The following is a 20,122-nucleotide window of genomic DNA, read 5'->3' on the forward strand; positions in this document are numbered from 1 at the left end:
AGCAAAGCAAGCTAGGCAGGGATGTGGTCAAATGTTTTGGTTTTTAATTCAACAAAAACATCGAAGCGAACACGGTACTGGCAGCCAAAACAAAAACAACAAAGTCCAGAATCAAAGTGACGTAACAAGAGACATGACGTGTTATAGGCCAAGATTGACCCTTCAAGAAGAGTATGAAGGGCGATAGAGTGTTGCAGTGCCGCACTTTGGCACACGGGGGCGTTGTCGGTCCAGGGAGCGAATGGGATCAGTGACGCTTTGGCACAAACTGAAAGCACTTTATGTTGCTTGAAAGGCTAAAATAAAGTTTGTGTGAAAACGACAAGAGAACATGACTAGATCACAAACAGACAAAACAACGCTGACCTTTGACCTATAGTTGTTCCCTTATACTAGAATAGCAACAAAAAGATTTGATACAGCTTGGAGATATTTACTTTATTTATCCATCCATCCATTTTCTTGACCGCTTATTCCTCACAAGGGTCGCGGGGGGTGCTGGCGCCTATCTCAGCTGGCTCCGGCAGTAGGCGGGGGACACACTGAATTACTTTATTTATGTATTTATTTAAAAGGGACTATTTTTAGAAGAGGCCTTAAGGTTACTCAAGTGGTCCTTGGGGGCGACCATATTGGTAGTTTACATCTTGAAGTGAATTACTGGGAGTTCACAATTTGTATTCCCATCTAGGATAGTCAATGATGTCATATTTTGACCACATGAAATAAATAATAATGGAGGAAGGAGAGAGAAAGACGAGTCAAGCCAAAACAGACTGAAAAAGTATTTATGTTAAATATATAGGAATATTATTTCTTTCTTTTTTTTGTTTTGTTTTGTTGCTTCATCCATTGTTCTCCTTTTTCAGTTTGTGGACCGCAGTGCAGTGCTGGTACACGCGTGTGCACATGCGTTCAGTCATAATAAGCACAGTGTTGAATTGCTTTTGCTAGATTTATCTTATATTGAAGAAAAAAAAAGTGGAAGGCTTTATCAAATTTAAAGTGTACTTTATTTTTTTTGCAATTGCACTTACAATGGTATTGTGGACACATGAAATGATATTGTTGAAAATAGTGACACTATATGAAGACTCCCGTAACAACAATCGTCGAAGAGCTGATGCTTAAGATACGAGATTGCTGGTTGAGGTGCAGAAGTCTGGTGGGCAGGTGAATCGGACCTTGTAATCTTCACAAGGTTTCTGATCAGGTTGCTCGTCATTCACACATGCAAAGCCGTTAGCTGCATCATATCTGGAAAATACAGTGCGGTGGGAAATTGGAATATGCTGCTTGTCTGACGAATTGCGTTCTTGTGATATCTTTCATCCGTCTCTTAACTCATTCACTCCCAAAGACGTATCTATACGTTTTTTAGGTTTTTGTTTGCTAGAGTTTTTGTATGAAGGCTTTGATGCAGTTTCTGACCTGAAGTGGAAGCTTAAAGCGATGGTAGTTATTACAAAAAAAAGTTTCATTCATGAAACAGATGAAGCACACTTTTTTTTGTTTTTTGTAATAACTACTATCGCTTTAAGCTTCCACTTCAGGTCAGAAACTGCATCAAAGCCTTCATACAAAAACTCTAGCAAACAAAAACCTAAAAAACGTATACGTTTTTGGGAGTGAATGAGTTAATGTTGAAAATTGACTTCAGGTAGCGTCAACATTTTGGATCTTTTCATGTTTGAAACTTTCTGCAACATGAAATATTGTGCAAAATCAGCATTCTCTGCTATACTGCCACGTAGTGTTGGTCGCGGGACCGCAATAAGATATTGGATTTATAAAAATGAAAAATGATTGGCGCAGCAACAGTGTAGATCAGAGGTGTCCAAACTTTTTCATTTGAGGGCCACTTACAGAAAATCAGGACGCAAGGGCCACATAATGTTATGAAGAGAAATTGTGTTTAGTCCGAAAAATTGGACAAAAAATGTATTTGTACTTTTACATATTTAGAAAAATACTACAGTATATAAACCATTTTATTTGTAATATGGCAGTAGGGTTATTATAGTTTTGGAATTTTTCATTTTAATTAGTTTTTATTAGTTTTCAGGGTTTTTCTTTTTTATTAGTTTTAGTTTTTTAATAAATGCTTAGCTTTAGTTTAGTTTTAGTATTATTATTCGTTTTTTTTCATGTGTATTGTGCGCAATATTTAAAAACACCATTGAAGCGACGTAAACTGAGGGTGCTTTTCTATTGGCTGCTGCTAGATGACGTCGCTTCACGTCTACTTTCAAACGTCATTATTCCGGTTGATATCAAAATAAATCTACTAAAAAAATCATACAAAAGACTAAAACGAAGGACATATTTGCTATAATTAGTTTTAGTTAGTTTTGTAAACATGAAATGTCATTTCAGTTAGTTTTCGCTGTTTAAAAAGCATTTTTCTTTTTATTTTATTTAGTTCACAAAATTGTTTTTTTTAATTTTAGTTTTAGTAATTTCGTTAGTTTTACTTTACTCAAATAAACCTTTAATAGCACCTGCGTTTTTCGACACACTCCCTCTTTACTTTGACTATCTCCAAATATTTTTGGTTTTATTCTATTTGAACTGAGTCAAATGCCATTTTTTAGCATACGTCGCGGGCCACTGAAAAAATTGACGGCGGGCCGCAAATGGCCCCCGGGCCGTAGCTTGGACACCACTGGTGTAGACCAACAGTAGTGATTGTGTTTTCCGTCTGCTCACGTTTGAAAGACGTTGCCAGTCTTGGCTGCTGGGATGCCGGCGACTGTCACGGCCTCCACTGCCACCGGGTGAGAACAAACCGCAGCAGCGTTCACACTCTGCACCTTGTCCAGAGTCTCGTAATCGCCACCGTCGGTGGGATTGTCGACGTCGAACCAGCCCGTCCTGCAAGCTGCCGTGAACAGAGATAAAATATGTCTGAAAAACACAGCACAGCATATAGACAGAATATGTATATATATTAGGGGTGTCCGGCGATTAAATTTTTTTAATCGGAATTAATCGCATGACTTCCATAGTTAACTTATGATTAATCAAAAATTTTATACCTGTTTTAAATGTACAATAAAATGCACAAAAAAATATTTATTTTCACACTCTTGTTATAATAAAAGTGGGGGCAAAAATGTTAAACTAATAGAAATATGGCTGCATCTTTTAGTCGTTAATACAGTAATTTCCTAATAATTCATAAAATTGAGTTAAAATGAAAAAGATGTACTGTAAAAAAAAAAAAGATGAATGAGCTATCTAATCTTTAACTCTTTTACTGCCACACTTTGTCAAAAAAACAAAAAACAGTGCAGGTGATTACGAGCATTATCAGATTATTTCATACACCGGCAGCACATTGAAAAGAGACACAATGCTGCCATCCGCTGGCCATAATTAGTGTTTTTGATTCCACACCCCAATGACCAGGCAGCGCTGCACTTAGCCGTTGCACTTCACATTGATTTAAAAAAAAACAAAAAAACAAAAACGTAGATGACGTCATTTAACGTTCATGGCGGTATACGTTGTGATTTTACTAATCGTTATTAAACGTTTTTGGCGGTCAAAGAGTTAAAATTTGTGAAATTCTGCACATTTTTTAAATTGTAAAATATAATTTGACACCAGTCTCCACAAATACATGCACATTATTATTATTATTATTATTATTATTTTCTAGATTTTGACGTGGACCTGTTTGCTATGTTGCATTTGGAATTCCCCCAGTACAGGCTTTCCAAATAAATAAGTTAAAATTAATTTAATTTAATTTAATTAATAAAAAAAAAAAATAGTGGCGTTAAAAGAACTTTAAATTAACTCAAAATTAACGCACTAATTTTGACACCTCTAATATATATATTTATATATGAACTCACTGCGACAGAAATCGCAGGGACAAGTCAGCAACACTTCATAATCTTCACATTGTTTGTCATTCTTCTGTTTGTCATTGATGCATGCGAAGCCAAAAGTAACGTCGTAGCTGGAATTGAAAACACGGGAGAAGGTTAAAAATCACAACTTGAGCGCTGCTTTCTTTTCCGAACTTCTTGACTTGTAAATGGGAGGACTCACAAGAGGAAGACGTCGTCAGTGTGTTTCGAAGGCAAACCGCTGATTGTCCTGGCCTCGATATGGACGGGATTTTTGCACACCTGACCGGGGAAAGCCTTCTTCAGCTTATTCAGGGACTCCACATCGCCCTCGACTGACGAGTTATCGCTACTGAGCCATCGTGTGCGGCACTCCTGCGGAACTGAGATATCAATTCATACATTTCCTCAACGTGATCATGCATATTTGGCACCGTTTCGTGTTCGTCGAGTAAAGAACCTCTTAACTTCTTTGATTGCCAAACGTTATCCAAAAAAAACCCAACGGTGGCAAGCGATTTGGAGCATTTCATTCATCTTTCAAAGCAAACAGAATATTGTGCGGTGAGATGACATAAATATGGTGGATACCATATGAAAGATTGGATTCCATTCTTTCATGAGAAAAAAAAAAAAAAGTATGTTTCTACCTTATTCCGTTCTTTAGTAATCACCATTTGAAATTAGGTCATTGGAGTGGCACAAGCGAAAATACAAAAATATTAAGAGAAAAACAAGCTTTTTGTGAAAAGACAAATTTTTTGCACAACAGTGACTTTGACACTAATATTTTTTGTTTAATGACAAGTCAGCGCAGCACAAGACGTTGCGCTGCCCATTGAGAGAGAGAGAGAGAAACGTAATAAACGTGAATTAACGTTATTGGCAGCATTCATTAGGATTTAAGAATACGTCATTAAACGTTTTTGGCGGTCAAAGAGTTAAGTGTTTTGTTTACAGATTTTTTTTTTCCTATTTAAATCAAATCAGATGGCAATCTTACAACAACACAGTATTGAAGATGTTTTTCTTGTTTTGTCTTTTAAAAGATTAGCCAATTACAAGGTACTACTGTTGTACTTTTAAATATAATAAGAAATATTTGTACTTTCACCACTACTTTTAAAAATTCTCATGACATGACATAATCATCTCATATGGACGGACCACTTCATGGCCTACGTCACGATGACGTCACGGTGTTTAGCGGAGGCAAAACAACTTGCCGCTGCAGGTAAAGATTAAAGGGGAAAGTATTATTACTTGGTTTACATACAAAGATACAGATATTTGTAATATTGTTGGTCTTTTTATTTTATTAGGGAAATTTCACATTCACAAAGATAAATCTTTCAAATTTAATCCATGTTTTAAAGTATTTTTGGTTGATATTAATCATTACATAAAATCTCTTAAACTTGTAAATAATAAGAAAAGTTAAAATATTTTGAAACTATTATCTAGTTTGTTTAAGTCTGTCCATTTTTTTTCCTTTTTTTAAAATTTTTATTTCAGTGTAGGAATTTGTAATTTCGTCTTTTTATGCAAATTGAACTGGATTGTCTGAGTGATTGTATATATATTTATTTGTTCTTTATTGCTGTATTGACAAGCTTTGTTAAATTGTTCATATAGTTTCTGTCAATTAAAAAAAAAAAATGCAGCTAAAAGTAAACAACGCTGGTTGTCTGTCGAAAATGTCGTCTTGTTGTGTTTTTGGTTGCCAGAACCGTGAAAGCACCAACAAAAACTTGAAATTCTATCGGATCCCAGCCTCTGCCAGTCACACTTTAGATCAGGTAAGATTAAACGATCAGATTCAGCCTGGACAATTACATGGGCTAGACTTAGTTGTGATTGAAATTATTTAAATTAGTCATTATTTGTGGGATTATTTTGACATGCACGGACTTACAAAAAGTCCGCGTTTACATGCTACATGCGCGAATATGCTAACCGCTAGCTAACCAAACGTTAGCTGTATGTTTCAGTTTTGTCGTTTCAAAAGCCCCCACAATGGTTCCGATAACTTGTCAAATTTTTGTAGGAGAGGTCCATGCCTCGTATTATCCTCGTCTTCTGTCCCTGTCGTTGACTTGGCAGCACTTGGCGACCGCACGACACAAAAGTCCTCGCTCAAGTTGTTATGTTTCAAATTTGGAACATGTTGTAACGGTTGAAGCAGTTGCGGTTTTGTGTTTCGCCAGTAGGAGGAGCTGGTGTTTCAGTAATTGTAATTGAAGGTTACTATGGTGCGCAAACTTATTTTGTTTAGGTGCATTGTTTTTATTTTCCTGTTATTTTTGTATGCTTAGTAGGACTATATACTCATTAATAATTATTTTGCAAGTAAATTAAAAGGGTAGAATTTATGTTTGACTTTTAGAGCACGATTAGGTCACTTCCTGTTTTGGTTAGCATAGCAAGGCAGAAGTCCGATGCGGCCACAGCAGCTCTTCGTCGCGACAGTTGCAGAGCTTAAGTGAGGCTAATTAAGTTGCACAAGTAACCGTTTGTTCACTAGCAGGCCAAAGTGGTATGTATGTGTTTTATTTGTATTTTACGTTTTCTATCTTTTGTAAAGCTAAGTTTGTTTCATTGTACATTTGTCTCACCAGTTGTACGGTTTGTCTTCCGGTGTTACTGACGTGTTTTTTGTTTTGTTTTTTGCCTCCAGCTAAGCCCCGCCCTTTAAATTACGTCACATTGTTTACAACCTTTGAAGGGGTCTATATCAAGATGATGAATGAATACACAAGTGCACGTACTGTATAATAAAGCTCATCTATCCATTTTTTCAGTAACACTTTGTCCTCCGCTTACCTTGACAGAACTCTGAGGGACACGTAAACCTGACCTTGTAGTCCTCACAGACCTTGTCAGTCTGATCCGCATTCCAACAAGAGAAGCCTCTCGTAGCGTCGAGACTGTAAAGAAAAGATTATGAAGCAAAGTTTGTGCTTCGGATTGTCCCTAGACTGCATTTTCTGACTAATTAGCGCACTTTAAAAATATCTCCGGTGTGCTCGGGGCGCGGTCCGCGGAAACAGGCCGGGCTTGGATGGCGATTGGCTGGGAGCAGACCTTTCCGGGGTACTTGTAGCGAATGTGATCGAGTAGCTCAAAATCTCCATTTCCTTCAGGGTCGTCCAGGTCGAACCAGTCCGTCTGGCACTCTGCGGGAATTCCAACCAACAAAACCGCATTTAAAACGGAAGAAATCACTGGGAATGTGGTTTTGTGTTTGCGTTTCACAAACCTGAACAGAACTGTCCAGAACAGGTGAACTTGACTTTATAATCGTTACATGGACCCCACACTTGCTCCACGTTGAGGCACAAAAGGCCCTCGGATGCGCTGTGGCTGAAAACATCATGATTAAAGCACATATTTAACCTCACTTCGTCTCCTTTGCATTTCCCAACCGTGCACATTTTATCTATCAATTTAATGCAACATTATAATAGAAAACTGTCAAATGAAAATTCTTTCAGCAGTCACTTAACATAATTCACATAATTTCCTATGGTAATAGTTCATGAATTTGAACAACTAGCCACACAAAACAGATTTAAATTACTGATGTCAAAGTTAAAAAGCGTTAGCTCATTAATTTATCTTGGAAAATATCATGTATTAACACAGAATAATCACACTATTAATTTTGACTGCAGATGATCCTTTAGCTTGATGGTTCCGTTTATGGTTAGCACAGGTTGAGTTTGAGCAATAAACATAACGAGATGCATCAAAGTAAAGCATTTAATAAATGTTTGTGTACGACATTCAGAATATTTGCTCATGTCAAAATATTGGGTCATTTATTTCTGTTTTAAATTATGCAAGTAATTAACTGGATGTGCAGTGGATCAAAAAATGTTGGCGACGTCCTCATAACATTAAATGTGAAAATAATTAAATAACAGGTGCTTTTTATATTTGGTGGGCAAAAAAATGTTTGATTAGAAAAAGCCTTTTTCAATTATGCAATTAATCAGGATTAATCAAAATTCTAGGACGTGATTAATCTGATTAAAAAAATAATAATAATAATTGTTTGACAGCTCTAATTTACATCCAAAATGAAAATCTGTTGAAATCGCCTTCGATCACAAAATCAATTTCATACAAACATTATAATAGAAAATTGTCAAATGAAAATTCTTTCAGCAGTTACTTAACTCTTTAAATCCCACACATTTTCTGACAAGATAACTCCAGAATCCCACCAGATTTCACACATTTTCACCCATTTTCAAGGCCTTTAGCGGCCTCCGGTTAGCCGTTAGCACTCGTCTTTTCTCCCCCACCCACCGGCCTCCACCAGTCCACGACACTCCGCTTTTTCTTCTTTGCTAGGAAAATCACATGTAAAGAGACCATCACTGCCATCAAGAGGGCACAGTTCGTCACTACAGTGCTTCACGGGCTCACTACTCAGAGGGAAGTTGCCCAAGAGTCTCATCCACCCCTTCATTTAAAAAAAAACCCCAAAAAAATATAGCTGACGATTCTTCTCGTCTGCGGGTGACAACTTCCGGGTGTCACGTGACGAGTTTTCTCGTCTGCGGGTTGTAAAGAGTTAACATAACTATCATTTTCACATCACTTCCTATGGTAACAATTCATGAATTTGCAGCACAAAACGGACTTGAATTGACTTTTCTTCTATTATTATGGTTGTAATTTACAAGTTTAGACCTGTACTGCATCACACCAATCCCATGCTCAGTAGCTAAAATCAAGTTGATCATTTTAAGATTCATGTGGCCACTTTACGAAAAGAAAATGTAAAAAAAAAAAAAGCAAAAGTGTCCTACGTGAAGAAAACGTCCCCCGTGTGCTGAGACTTGATCCCGGCAACCGTCCAAGCCTCCATGTCCACCGGATCCGAGCAGATCCGGATCCCGTGTTTCCTTTTCAAGTCGGCCAAGAGCTCCGAGTCGCCTTCTCCTGAAACGTCTCCGTCGTCAAACCAGGCCGTCTGACACGCTTGGGGGGGGAAGAGAAACAATTATTGATTGATTTATTCCTTCACGTCCTTTTTACAATCGGCAAACTTCACAATCTGAGCGCCGCCGTACTTACTTTCAAGCGCATGAATGGCAGAAAAGTGCAAGTCTGGAGGAAGATGATGGTTGTCGATTAATCACATTTCATAGTAAGATTTTGACAGTTCAGAGAATCTTTCATTTTGTTACCTGAGACAAAGAGACAAAATGCGACGCTCTGGAAAACGAAACAAAATGAGCAATTTGTAAGTGAATACAAAAGGATGGAAGGAAGGAAAAATATCAAATGGAATTACCTGAAAGAAAATCATGGCTGTGTATATTTGAGGAGGGGAAAAAATATTAAAATGATGGATGCTTGACATCAAATCAAGTCCAATTGAAGTTGAGTCACAAGGTTGATCTGCCACGACGAGACTGGACAGGACGTAACGTAACGTTGATGACAGGTGATGAAGTCCTCTCACCTGGCCAATGGGCGCGGACTCCTCCGGGATTTTGTGGAAGGGTGCGGGCAGCGTTTCGCGTTTCCGCACTTCCTGTTGGGTGACTCTCACTTGGGAAACAAAAAGAACGCACGCCACTCTTGCTGTTGGGATTGGCTAAACTTGTGATCATTTTCAGTCGCCATGAATATATGACGGAAATCAATGAGTGAATTATTATTTTCGAATGACATCATGAATGTTCCAATTTATCTCACTTAACTCTTTCACTCGCCGCCATTTTCCCTGAAGCGAACCCTTTTTGCTCGTGTCTGATTTTACTGGATTTTGACTGATGTTTGCAAGGTCCACAGAATGTTCTGTTCTATTGCTATAAAAAACATCCGTTTCCATTTTGCAGCAATTAGCATTAGAATATAGAATAAGTTGCATGATTATTCACAAACCTGTTGAAAACACTGGCAAAAAGAGCTTGTTGCAAATGGCCCTGGCTGATCTCTTATACTCTTCTGCCACCCGCTGGCCGTTTTTTGCTACAACTACCATCGCTTTAAACGACCTCTTCATGTCAGAAGCTCTATCTTTATGCTCTAGCATTAAAAACAAAACAAAACAAAAAAACAGACAAAAAACGTGTATGTTATTGGGAGTAAAGAACAAAGTATTGAAAAACGTATTTATACGTCTTTGGGTTTGAATGAGTTAATATATGAGTGGGGTTTTTTTGTTTTTTGTTTCATTTTTAGAAGTTAAAGCAGTTATATAAGTGAAAACATGAAGATTTAGATTTAGAAAGCAACTCACTCAGGCACTAAAACATTATTTTTTTTGACCAATGTAATGGAGGAAACTTATGTGGTCATTTCTATTTTTTATTCTTTAAATATTTGTATACACTTGCAAATAAATGACAAAAAAAAAAACTGCTGTGAGATTGGTCTAAAATTACATATAATGTCTTCAACAATGTCAAAGTTGCAGTATGAAGAACCAAAAGTGGCAACGTTAAATAAATAAATACACCATTAAATAATTCAATTAAAGTGACATTAATTAATTGTTTCATTTATTAATGAAATGTGTCATTAATTAATTAAATTCCCTATGATTATTTGTAAATTTATTTATTTATTTCTCTATTTAATTATTTCATGGTCACTGTGTTGCATTTGGAGGACCAAAAGTGCCAACATTAAATCAATAAATGCACCATTAAACAATTCGATAAAAGTTACATTAATTAATTAAATGTTTCATTTATTAATTAAATTCCCTCTGATTTGTAAATTTATTTATTGATTTACTTTTGGTCCTCCATACGCTACACAGTGACCATGAAATAATTAAATAAATAAATACATTTACAAATAATCATAGGGAATTTAATGAATTGATTACACATTTCATTAATAAATGAAACATTTAATTAATTAATGTCACTTTAATTATTTAAGGGTGTATTTATTGATTTACAACATTAAATCAATAAATACACCATTAAAAATGTGTTGAACTATTGTCAAAGGTTCCATAAATTGCAGTCCACGCCACTTGAAAATGGATGTAAAATGAGTCGAATGTGTCCTTGGGGGGGGATGCGGTCCAAAAGAAACACAACACCTCTTCTCAATATGACAACGGCCTGATGGGTGAAGCGCGGTTGACCTGAAAGCAGAGGAAGTCTTCATATCGCATTTCTTTGAGATTAGAATTGATTGAAAATGTTGACCCCATTTCCAAATAGAGCTCGCAATATAATCGGGTCACAAAGACACGAGGCACCGCCCAGTATTCAGTTGTGTTGAAGAAAACTCTGGATATGATACGAACATGGTTCAGTTGCCTCATTACAGGTTGATTTATATGTATCTTTTTATTTATTTATTTCAATTAAATACTTTTAATTCTCACCTTAATGGTTAGGAGGCAGTTGGATTGTCTAATGGGGCCCTGCATTAGCAAGTAAATGCGAGGTAGAGCTGCACGATATTGGAAAAACATGCGATATGCGATATCCATATTATTGCGATACTTAACATGTACCTAAAGAAATTTCATTTTTATTACCTAATGAAAGAAAAACATTTTTTTCACGTGGCAAAATAAGCAACCTTAATGTAATCTTAGTCAATAAATTGTAATTATGTCTTGAAAATTTTCAACTATTCAATGGCGATGCACATTTTAGTTAGCATCTGACTGGTCAAATTCATAAAAAAAAGCATAAAATTCCATATAAAACTTATTGCATGCCTTTGCGATATGCATATTGCAAGGGCCAATATCGCGATATCGATATTTTTTCGATATATTGTGCAGCCCTAGTAAATGCCTCAAAATTAAGTGTTATTAGATATTGTAGGTTGTTTATATGCATTGCTGACATGTACAAAAGCACAATATTGTGCTTTTTTTTTTTTTTTTAATATCGCAAACCTCCCCAAAATAATTATGGCATCGTGACTTCATATCGTGTTTGAATATTGTTACATACCTTTAAAAAAGCCAAAAGTCTACCAGTGCATTTTGGAGGATGCTCGGCAAGATGATCATGATGATATCTTGGGTTCGAAAACAAAAGCGGCATGTGGATTTTGAGAAGGATTGTTGTCCCCTCTAATTCTCTTATGCAAGTGCCTCTTCTCATCACATTGTTGGTGAAATCTTTTCTCTTTCAGTCTAAGTTGAGTTTTTTTTTTTATTCTTAATTGTACCTCACTTGCGCATCGTGTGTCACTGCAGGTCTGCATTCTTTATTTGGGAGCCGCTTGTTCACTGTTTGCATGTTAACAATGCGAGATAATGAAATGTGTAAAACGAGCGAACTGACTTGGGTGTAACCTGCAATATAAAACGGAATCACACTTTCTAATAGGCTTGGGGGTAAAGGTCATATTTCCACTTTGCGAGTATCGCTCTCGCCCGACCTAAACCATTTGGGATGTCGTCGGAATCCATCAAGGGAGAAAATGCTGTCGCAATCTCCAGGTGACAAAATAAAGCCCACAATATTAAAAATAGCACATGAATGTATTTTTATTTAAGAAACACAAAGGGGGGGGGGGGGGGGGCATGTCGCTTCAACTTTGGGGTCATCATCATGTTGTCCCGACATCATCAAAATACTGTCAGTACAATTTGATCAATTGAGCCAAAACTTAAAAAAAATCAAATAAAAACACCACGACTAAAAGTGCACCTTTCATGAAGAGGTCAAAGCGATGACCGACACCGACTTTCACAACCAAAACACATCTCGGGTAACGACGCTTCCATTTTGCAACAAGTGTTCATATGAAAATCCAGTTTCAGAACTTGAGCTTTATCGCGTCCTAAACTGGACCGCAGCTTGGACTCCATTAACTCATATTCACATTAAAAAAAAAAAAAAAAAAAAAAAAGTCATTTTAGAACTCAAGTTTGTAGTCTGATGTTTGGAAGAATTTTGGGGGGAGGAATTTGGGGCATGTGCCCAACCGTGAGGGGCAGATATACAGACGTCATGTGATACCCAGAAGGTTTGGGGGGTAAATCCCTAAAACTGCAGCGTGAAGGGAGGCAAAGAACTGAATAATAAATAAGAATGAAGCAGCACTAACTTACAAGATGGTGCTCATAACCTATAAACATTTTAAGTTTTTTTTGTTTGTTTTTTTAAAAAAGAGAGAAAACGGTCCTCTTCTTTAATTAATAAAAAAACAAAAAAAAAAAAAGTGGGGTGGGGGCGCATTCCTGATCGGAGCCACACGGGTCACAGCAACACCAAAGAAAAAGAACACGCTGACATTTGGCACTGAAAATTCCACATGACACTAAAGCACCACGAACACAAATATCTCAAGGCACCTCTGGGCTAACAAAACATTTCCTGGGCGACGCTGGGCTGAGAGAAATTACCCAAGTGGCATTCAGAAAATATGAAACTCCATTTTGTGAGATCGACTCAATCAAACAACTCCATTTTGTGAGATCGACTCAATCAAACAAGGCCGTGGTGTCAAAAAACGTACAATTTCACTTACATTGTGAAACCGAACAACACACGCGGGTAAATATAAGCGTAACCGGGAGATTTCACACCGGTTGAGGTGCATCTTGACTGCGGCTCCGGACGCGTCAATTTTTTTTTGCCAACTTTATTTACACCGGCTCGGCACAGCTGCGGTCCGGCAGCTCCGTCGCCGACCACTTCCCGCCGTGTCTCGCGTGACCGCGCGCGATCACGTGGCATTAAAAACAACGACAAACACGCAGAAAGTTTGCGCTCAACAGAGAAGCAGAAAGAGAGTTGGACTTTTATTATTTTGTGGCTTTCCACATCATCACATCACGTTTTTGCTAACATGCTTGCGAAATAGGAGCTGGCGAGTGTCTTATTCTGAAAGGTAACCGGAAAATTATTTTTTAAACTGCGTCGGTCTTCCTGTCCCGCTCGATGTGTTTTGTGCTAGCTTGCTATTTGCCGGATGCGGCTTCCGGCAAAAATCCGACTGGAAGGGCTGAGACGCAGTCGACACGCAACGCACACGCAAGCGGTGTAAATTGCACCGTTCGAATGAATGAATGGAATCTAATCGGTTACGTCGCCGGAACGCACCGCAGCCGCATCCGGTGTAAAATCCCGGGCAAAGCCATCGTCATCCTGAACGTTTTGAACAAATGATACAAACATTTGCTTGCAACAGCAATTCCACCCCAGTGAAAATCATTTCGATCAAAATGACTTGCTTTGTTGCAAAGGCCAAATTGTGATGAAATGAACGGCGAAAAGGCACATTCAGACTTTTGTTACGTCGGCCATCTTGTGTCAGACAATCTCATTTGATTTGATGGGTTGCCATCACCAAACAATGTTGAATACTTGATAAAGCCTTAACTAAAAAAATTTTTTTTTAAAGTAACCACATGACTAAAGTCTACACTGTATGCGAGTGTCTGATTATTTAGCACCAAGTCTTCTTTTTCATGTTTAAAAAAAAACAAAAAAACAGAAGTGCTCCAAAGGTAACGTCAAAACAAGTGATGACTTTTTGTTGTTGTTGATGACCTGAGTTGTGTTCTGAAACTGCACGCGGCTGTTTACTGTATACGCGTTCCAAGCGTGCGCTCCGTCCCCATCGCCAACAAACGATCACGCCAAACACAAATGACACACAAAAAAAAAAGAACATCTTCGACATCGTCAAGTCATAGTCGTAGAACGGTGAAAACCTCTGGATTAAGCAATGTTAGATGCCAGAACAATTTCTAGGAAGTGCAGTTATGGTGAGTTTGCAAGTTTCCCCCCTCCCACACAGATATAATATATTCATATGCATATAAATAAAAATTCAGTGCTGTAAAAACCTCTTCAACGCCAAAGGATCTGATTTGTCATGGCTAAAAACTACTTCTCAAAGTATGTAAACTGCACATTATCCTTCTTCCAGAATTAAAAAAAATAAAATAAAAAAATGAGGAATAGAAGAAATTGTTAATGTTTTTCGGATTTGTTTTGGTTTCCACACAAAGATCTCGTTGTAACTTCTGATTTTTGGTAGCAGCTAAGCACCAAAGTTTGCGTAACTTTCTACATGTGTCAGTCTCTCCGTACGAGGGTGCAGATAAAATCACTCCACAGTCTGCGTGCTACTGAATGTGTTGTGCATTTGGGAGTTTGTCTTTGCATGTGTCGGGTCTACGACGTGCACGGCCGCACGTCGACACTGCGGGCCGCGTGGGCCTGCAGGTCGACGGTCCGAGCTTGTTGCTGATCTTCCGGCCGGGCGTTCATCAGGGACAGGTTCCTCACGCAACCGCTCATTCCAGAGGAGAACTTCCCTCCTGTCATGGCTGCCATGTCTGGAGCGCCGCCTGGCACACAACCACACGCGCTGCATGTTTAGCGCTAACACCACTTGGAAGAAGGACAGTAAAACATCCCTCCATCGCGGGTTCGGGTTTTCCTGCCCATTTTTTGGGGGGTACAGATAGAACTCAATTTTTCTTATTTGGGGTTGTAATACCACTTGCAGCCACTAAGTGGTAGCACAGTAGCATGTAAAGCACTACATTTGAAAGAAGTGATTTTTTTGTGCTTTTTTGGGGTCCATATATAACTCAATTTGTTATTTTGGGTTGTAATACCACTTACAGCCACTAGGTGGTGGCACAGTAGCATCTATAACAATAAATTAGATTTTTTTTTTTTGTGATTTTTTGGGGTCCAGGTATAACTCAATTTTGTTATTTTGGGTTGTAATACCACTTCCAGCCACTAAGTGGTAGCACAGTAGCATGTAAAGCACTACATTTGAAAGAAGTGATTTTTTTGTGCTTTTTTTTGGGTCCATATATAACTCAATTTGTTATTTTGGGTTGTAATTCCATTTCCAGCCACTAGGTGGTGGCACAGTAGCATCTATAACACTAAATTTGATTTTTTTTTTGTGTGCTTTTTTTGGGTCCAGGTATAACTCAATTTTGTTATTTTGGGTTGTAATTCCATTTCCAGCCACTAGGTAGTGGCACAGTAGCATCTATAACACTAAATTTGATTTTTTTTGTGTGTGCTTTTTTTGGGTCCAGGTATAACTAAATTTTGTTATTTTGGGTTGTAATACCACTTCCAGCCACTAAGTGGTAGCACAGTAGCATGTAAAGCACTACATTTGAAAGAAGTGATTTTTTTGTGCTTTTTTTTGGGTCCATATATAACTCAATTTGTTATTTTGGGTTGTAATACCACTTACAGCCACTAGGTGGTGGCACAGTAGCATCTATAACACTAAATTTGATTTTTTTTTTGTGTGCTTTTTTGGGGTCCAGGTATAACTCAATTTTGTTATTTTGGGTTGTAATTCCATTTCCAGCCACTAGGTAGTGGCACAGTAGCATCTATAACACTAAATTTGATTTTTTTTTTGTGTGCTTTTTTTGGGTGCAGGTATAACTCAATTTTGTTATTTTGGGTTGTAATACCACTTCCAGCCACTAAGTGGTAGCACAGTAGCATGTAAAACACTACATTTGAAAGAAGTGATTTTTTTGTGCTTTTTTTTGGGTCCATATATAACTCAATTTGTTATTTTGGGTTGTAATTCCATTTCCAGCCACTAGGTGGTGGCACAGTAGCATCTATAACACTAAATTTGATTTTTTTTTTGTGTGCTTTTTTTGGGTCCAGGTATAACTCAATTTTGTTATTTTGGGTTGTAATTCCATTTCCAGCCACTAGGTAGTGGCACAGTAGCATCTATAACACTAAATTTGATTTTTTTTGTGTGTGCTTTTTTTGGGTCCAGGTATAACTAAATTTTGTTATTTTGGGTTGTAATACCACTTCCAGCCACTAAGTGGTAGCACAGTAGCATGTAAAGCACTACATTTGAAAGAAGTGATTTTTTTGTGCTTTTTTTTGGGTCCATATATAACTCAATTTGTTATTTTGGGTTGTAATACCACTTACAGCCACTAGGTGGTGGCACAGTAGCATCTATAACACTAAATTTGATTTTTTTTTTGTGTGCTTTTTTGGGGTCCAGGTATAACTCAATTTTGTTATTTTGGGTTGTAATTCCATTTCCAGCCACTAGGTAGTGGCACAGTAGCATCTATAACACTAAATTTGATTTTTTTTTTGTGTGCTTTTTTTGGGTGCAGGTATAACTCAATTTTGTTATTTTGGGTTGTAATACCACTTCCAGCCACTAAGTGGTAGCACAGTAGCATGTAAAACACTACATTTGAAAGAAGTGATTTTTTTGTGCTTTTTTTTGGGTCCAGATATAACTCAATTTGTTATTTTGGGTTGTAATTCCATTTCCAGCCACTAGGTGGTGGCACAGTAGCATCTATAACACTAAATTAGAATTTTTTTATTTTTGCTTTTTTTTGGGGGGTTCCACAGATAACTCATTTTTTGTTATTTTGGGTTGTAATTCCATTTCCAGCCACTAGGTGGTGGCACAGTAGCATCTATAACACTAAATTTGATTTTTTTTTTTTTTTTGGTGCTTTTTTTTGGGTCCAGGTATAACTCATTTTTGTTATTTTGGGTTGTAATTCCACTTCCAGCCACTAGGTGGTGGCACAGTAGCATCTATAACACAAAATTAGAATTTTTTTATTTTTGCTTTTTTTGGGGGGGGGTCCACAGATAACTCATTTTTGTTATTTTGGGTTGTAATTCCACTTCCAGCCACTAAGTGGTAGCACAGTAGCATGTAAAACACTACATTTGAAAGAAGTGATTTTTTTGTGCTTTTTTGGGGTCCATATATAACTCAATTTGTTATTTTGGGTTGTAATACCACTTACAGCCACTAGGTGGTGGCACAGTAGCATCTATAACAATAAATTAGATTTTTTTTTTTTGTGATTTTTTGGGGTCCAGGTATAACTCAATTTTGTTATTTTGGGTTGTAATACCACTTCCAGCCACTAAGTGGTAGCACAGTAGCATGTAAAGCACTACATTTGAAAGAAGTGATTTTTTTGTGCTTTTTTTTGGGTCCATATATAACTCAATTTGTTATTTTGGGTTGTAATTCCATTTCCAGCCACTAGGTGGTGGCACAGTAGCATCTATAACACTAAATTTGATTTTTTTTTTGTGTGCTTTTTTTGGGTCCAGGTATAACTCAATTTTGTTATTTTGGGTTGTAATTCCATTTCCAGCCACTAGGTAGTGGCACAGTAGCATCTATAACACTAAATTTGATTTTTTTTTTGTGTGCTTTTTTTGGGTCCAGGTATAACTAAATTTTGTTATTTTGGGTTGTAATACCACTTCCAGCCACTAAGTGGTAGCACAGTAGCATGTAAAGCACTACATTTGAAAGAAGTGATTTTTTTGTGCTTTTTTTTGGGTCCATATATAACTCAATTTGTTATTTTGGGTTGTAATACCACTTACAGCCACTAGGTGGTGGCACAGTAGCATCTATAACAATAAATTTGATTTTTTTTGTGTGTGCTTTTTTGGGGTCCAGGTATAACTCAATTTTGTTATTTTGGGTTGTAATTCCATTTCCAGCCACTAGGTAGTGGCACAGTAGCATCTATAACACTAAATTAGATTTTTTTTGTGTGTGCTTTTTTTGGGTCCAGATATAACTCAATTTGTTATTTTGGGTTGTAATACCACTTCCAGCCACTAAGTGGTAGCACAGTAGCATGTAAAGCACTACATTTGAAAGAAGTGATTTTTTTGTGCTTTTTTTTGAGTCCATATATAACTCAATTTGTTATTTTGGGTTGTAATTCAATTTCCAGCCACTAGGTGGTGGCACAGTAGCATCTATAACACTAAATTTGATTTTTTTTGCGTGTGCTTTTTTTGGGTCCAGGTATAACTCAATTTGTTATTTTGGGTTGTAATACCACTTCCAGCCACTAAGTGGTAGCACAGTAGCATGTAAAACACTACATTTGAAAGAAGTGATTTTTTTGTGCTTTTTTTTGAGTCCATATATAACTCAATTTGTTATTTTGGGTTGTAATTCCATTTCCAGCCACTAGGCGGTGGGACAGTAGCATCTATAACACAAAATTAGAATTTTTTTATTTTTGCTTTTTTTTGGGTCCAGATATAACTCAATTTGTTATTTTGGGTTGTAATACCACTTCCAGCCACTAAGTGGTAGCACAGTAGCATGTAAAGCACTACATTTGAAAGAAGTGATTTTTTTGTGCTTTTTTTTGAGTCCATATATAACTCAATTTGTTATTTTGGGTTGTAATTCCATTTCCAGCCACTAGGTGGTGGCACAGTAGCATCTATAACACTAAATTTGATTTTTTTTGCGTGTGCTTTTTTTGGGTCCAGGTATAACTCAATTTGTTATTTTGGGTTGTAATACCACTTCCAGCCACTAAGTGGTAGCACAGTAGCATGTAAAACACTACATTTGAAAGAAGTGATTTTTTTGTGCTTTTTTTTGAGTCCATATATAACTCAATTTGTTATTTTGGGTTGTAATTCCATTTCCAGCCACTAGGCGGTGGGACAGTAGCATCTATAACACAAAATTAGAATTTTTTTGCGTGTGCTTTTTTTGGGTCCAGGTATAACTCAATTTGTTATTTTGGGTTGTAATACCACTTCCAGCCACTAAGTGGTAGCACAGTAGCATGTAAAACACTACATTTGAAAGAAGTGATTTTTTTGTGCTTTTTTTTGAGTCCATATATAACTCAATTTGTTATTTTGGGTTGTAATTCCATTTCCAGCCACTAGGCGGTGGGACAGTAGCATCTATAACACAAAATTAGAATTTTTTTATTTTTGCTTTTTTTTGGGGGGGTCCACAGATAACTCATTTTTGTTATTTTGGGTTGTAATTCCACTTCCAGCCACTAGGCGGTGGGACAGTAGCATCTATAACACTAAATTAGATTTTTTTTAAATTTTCATGAGTAGATGTCACATGTTTTGAAGAAGTCCACTCACCGAGGTAAAGAGGGCCTTTGGTGTTGACCATGATGCTTTTTCCCTTCGATTGTGCATGGAGCGCAGCACCTCCATCGATTTGGATGGAGCCATCTTTTCCAGTCCTGCAACAGGGAAGGAAAGCGACGCAACTTGCATTGTCTGTGCAGTTTGCCAATCACGTACGTTTGGGTCAAGGAATTTAACCGTTTTTTTTTCAAAATGATTCAGGCATAGAATATTATATTCTGTATCTATATTCTTAACGCATTCACTCGCCGCCATTTTCACATTTCGCAATCCCGTTCGCTCCCGGCTGTTTTACTGGATTTTGACTAATTTTGCAAGGCCCACAGAATATTATGTTCGATTGCTATAAAAGCATGCCAAAAG

At 37.3% G+C, this 20,122-nt stretch overlaps 2 protein-coding genes across 11 annotated transcripts in view; both read right to left on the reverse strand.

The window, feature by feature from the left end:
• Positions 1 to 1,052: 1,052 nt before the first annotated feature.
• LOC144014998 (mucin-5AC-like) lies at positions 1,053 to 14,436 on the reverse strand. Its single transcript, XM_077515296.1, has 11 exons — positions 14,409 to 14,436; positions 9,340 to 9,428; positions 9,062 to 9,089; positions 8,681 to 8,852; positions 7,120 to 7,223; positions 6,865 to 7,036; positions 6,684 to 6,787; positions 4,063 to 4,243; positions 3,864 to 3,970; positions 2,710 to 2,881; positions 1,053 to 1,257 (listed from the first exon to the last, which is right to left on the reverse strand). The coding sequence occupies exons 1-11, from the start codon at positions 14,434 to 14,436 to the stop codon at positions 1,128 to 1,130; spliced, it is 1,287 nt and encodes a 428-aa protein (XP_077371422.1). The 3' UTR covers positions 1,053 to 1,127.
• hspg2 (heparan sulfate proteoglycan 2) overlaps positions 12,363 to 20,122 on the reverse strand; it is a 153,736-nt gene continuing 145,976 nt past the window's right edge. For all 10 annotated transcript variants that reach the window (XM_077512051.1, XM_077512043.1, XM_077512050.1 and 7 more), the window contains 2 exons: positions 19,751 to 19,854; positions 12,363 to 15,171 (listed from right to left, as the gene is read on the reverse strand). In XM_077512051.1, the coding sequence (XP_077368177.1) occupies positions 14,996 to 15,171; positions 19,751 to 19,854 (280 nt within the window). In that variant the 3' untranslated portion in view covers positions 12,363 to 14,995. The remainder of the gene's footprint in view (positions 15,172 to 19,750; positions 19,855 to 20,122) is intronic.

Source organism: Festucalex cinctus, chromosome 2 (genome assembly GCF_051991245.1).
Source record: "Festucalex cinctus isolate MCC-2025b chromosome 2, RoL_Fcin_1.0, whole genome shotgun sequence".
NCBI lineage: Eukaryota > Metazoa > Chordata > Actinopteri > Syngnathiformes > Syngnathidae > Festucalex > Festucalex cinctus.

Bases quoted from the DNA above. Each gene is read 5' to 3' on its own strand.
- LOC144014998 (XM_077515296.1), bottom strand. From the start codon at position 14,436: ATGGGGACGGAGCGCACGCTTGGAACGC. The intron at 7,224-8,680 runs GTAGGACACTTT...TGATGTTTTCAG, and splicing joins ACGGGGGACGTTTTCTTCAC to CCACAGCGCATCCGAGGGCC. The intron at 2,882-3,863 runs GTGAGTTCATAT...TGTTCACGGCAG, and splicing joins TCCCTGCGATTTCTGTCGCA to CTTGCAGGACGGGCTGGTTC.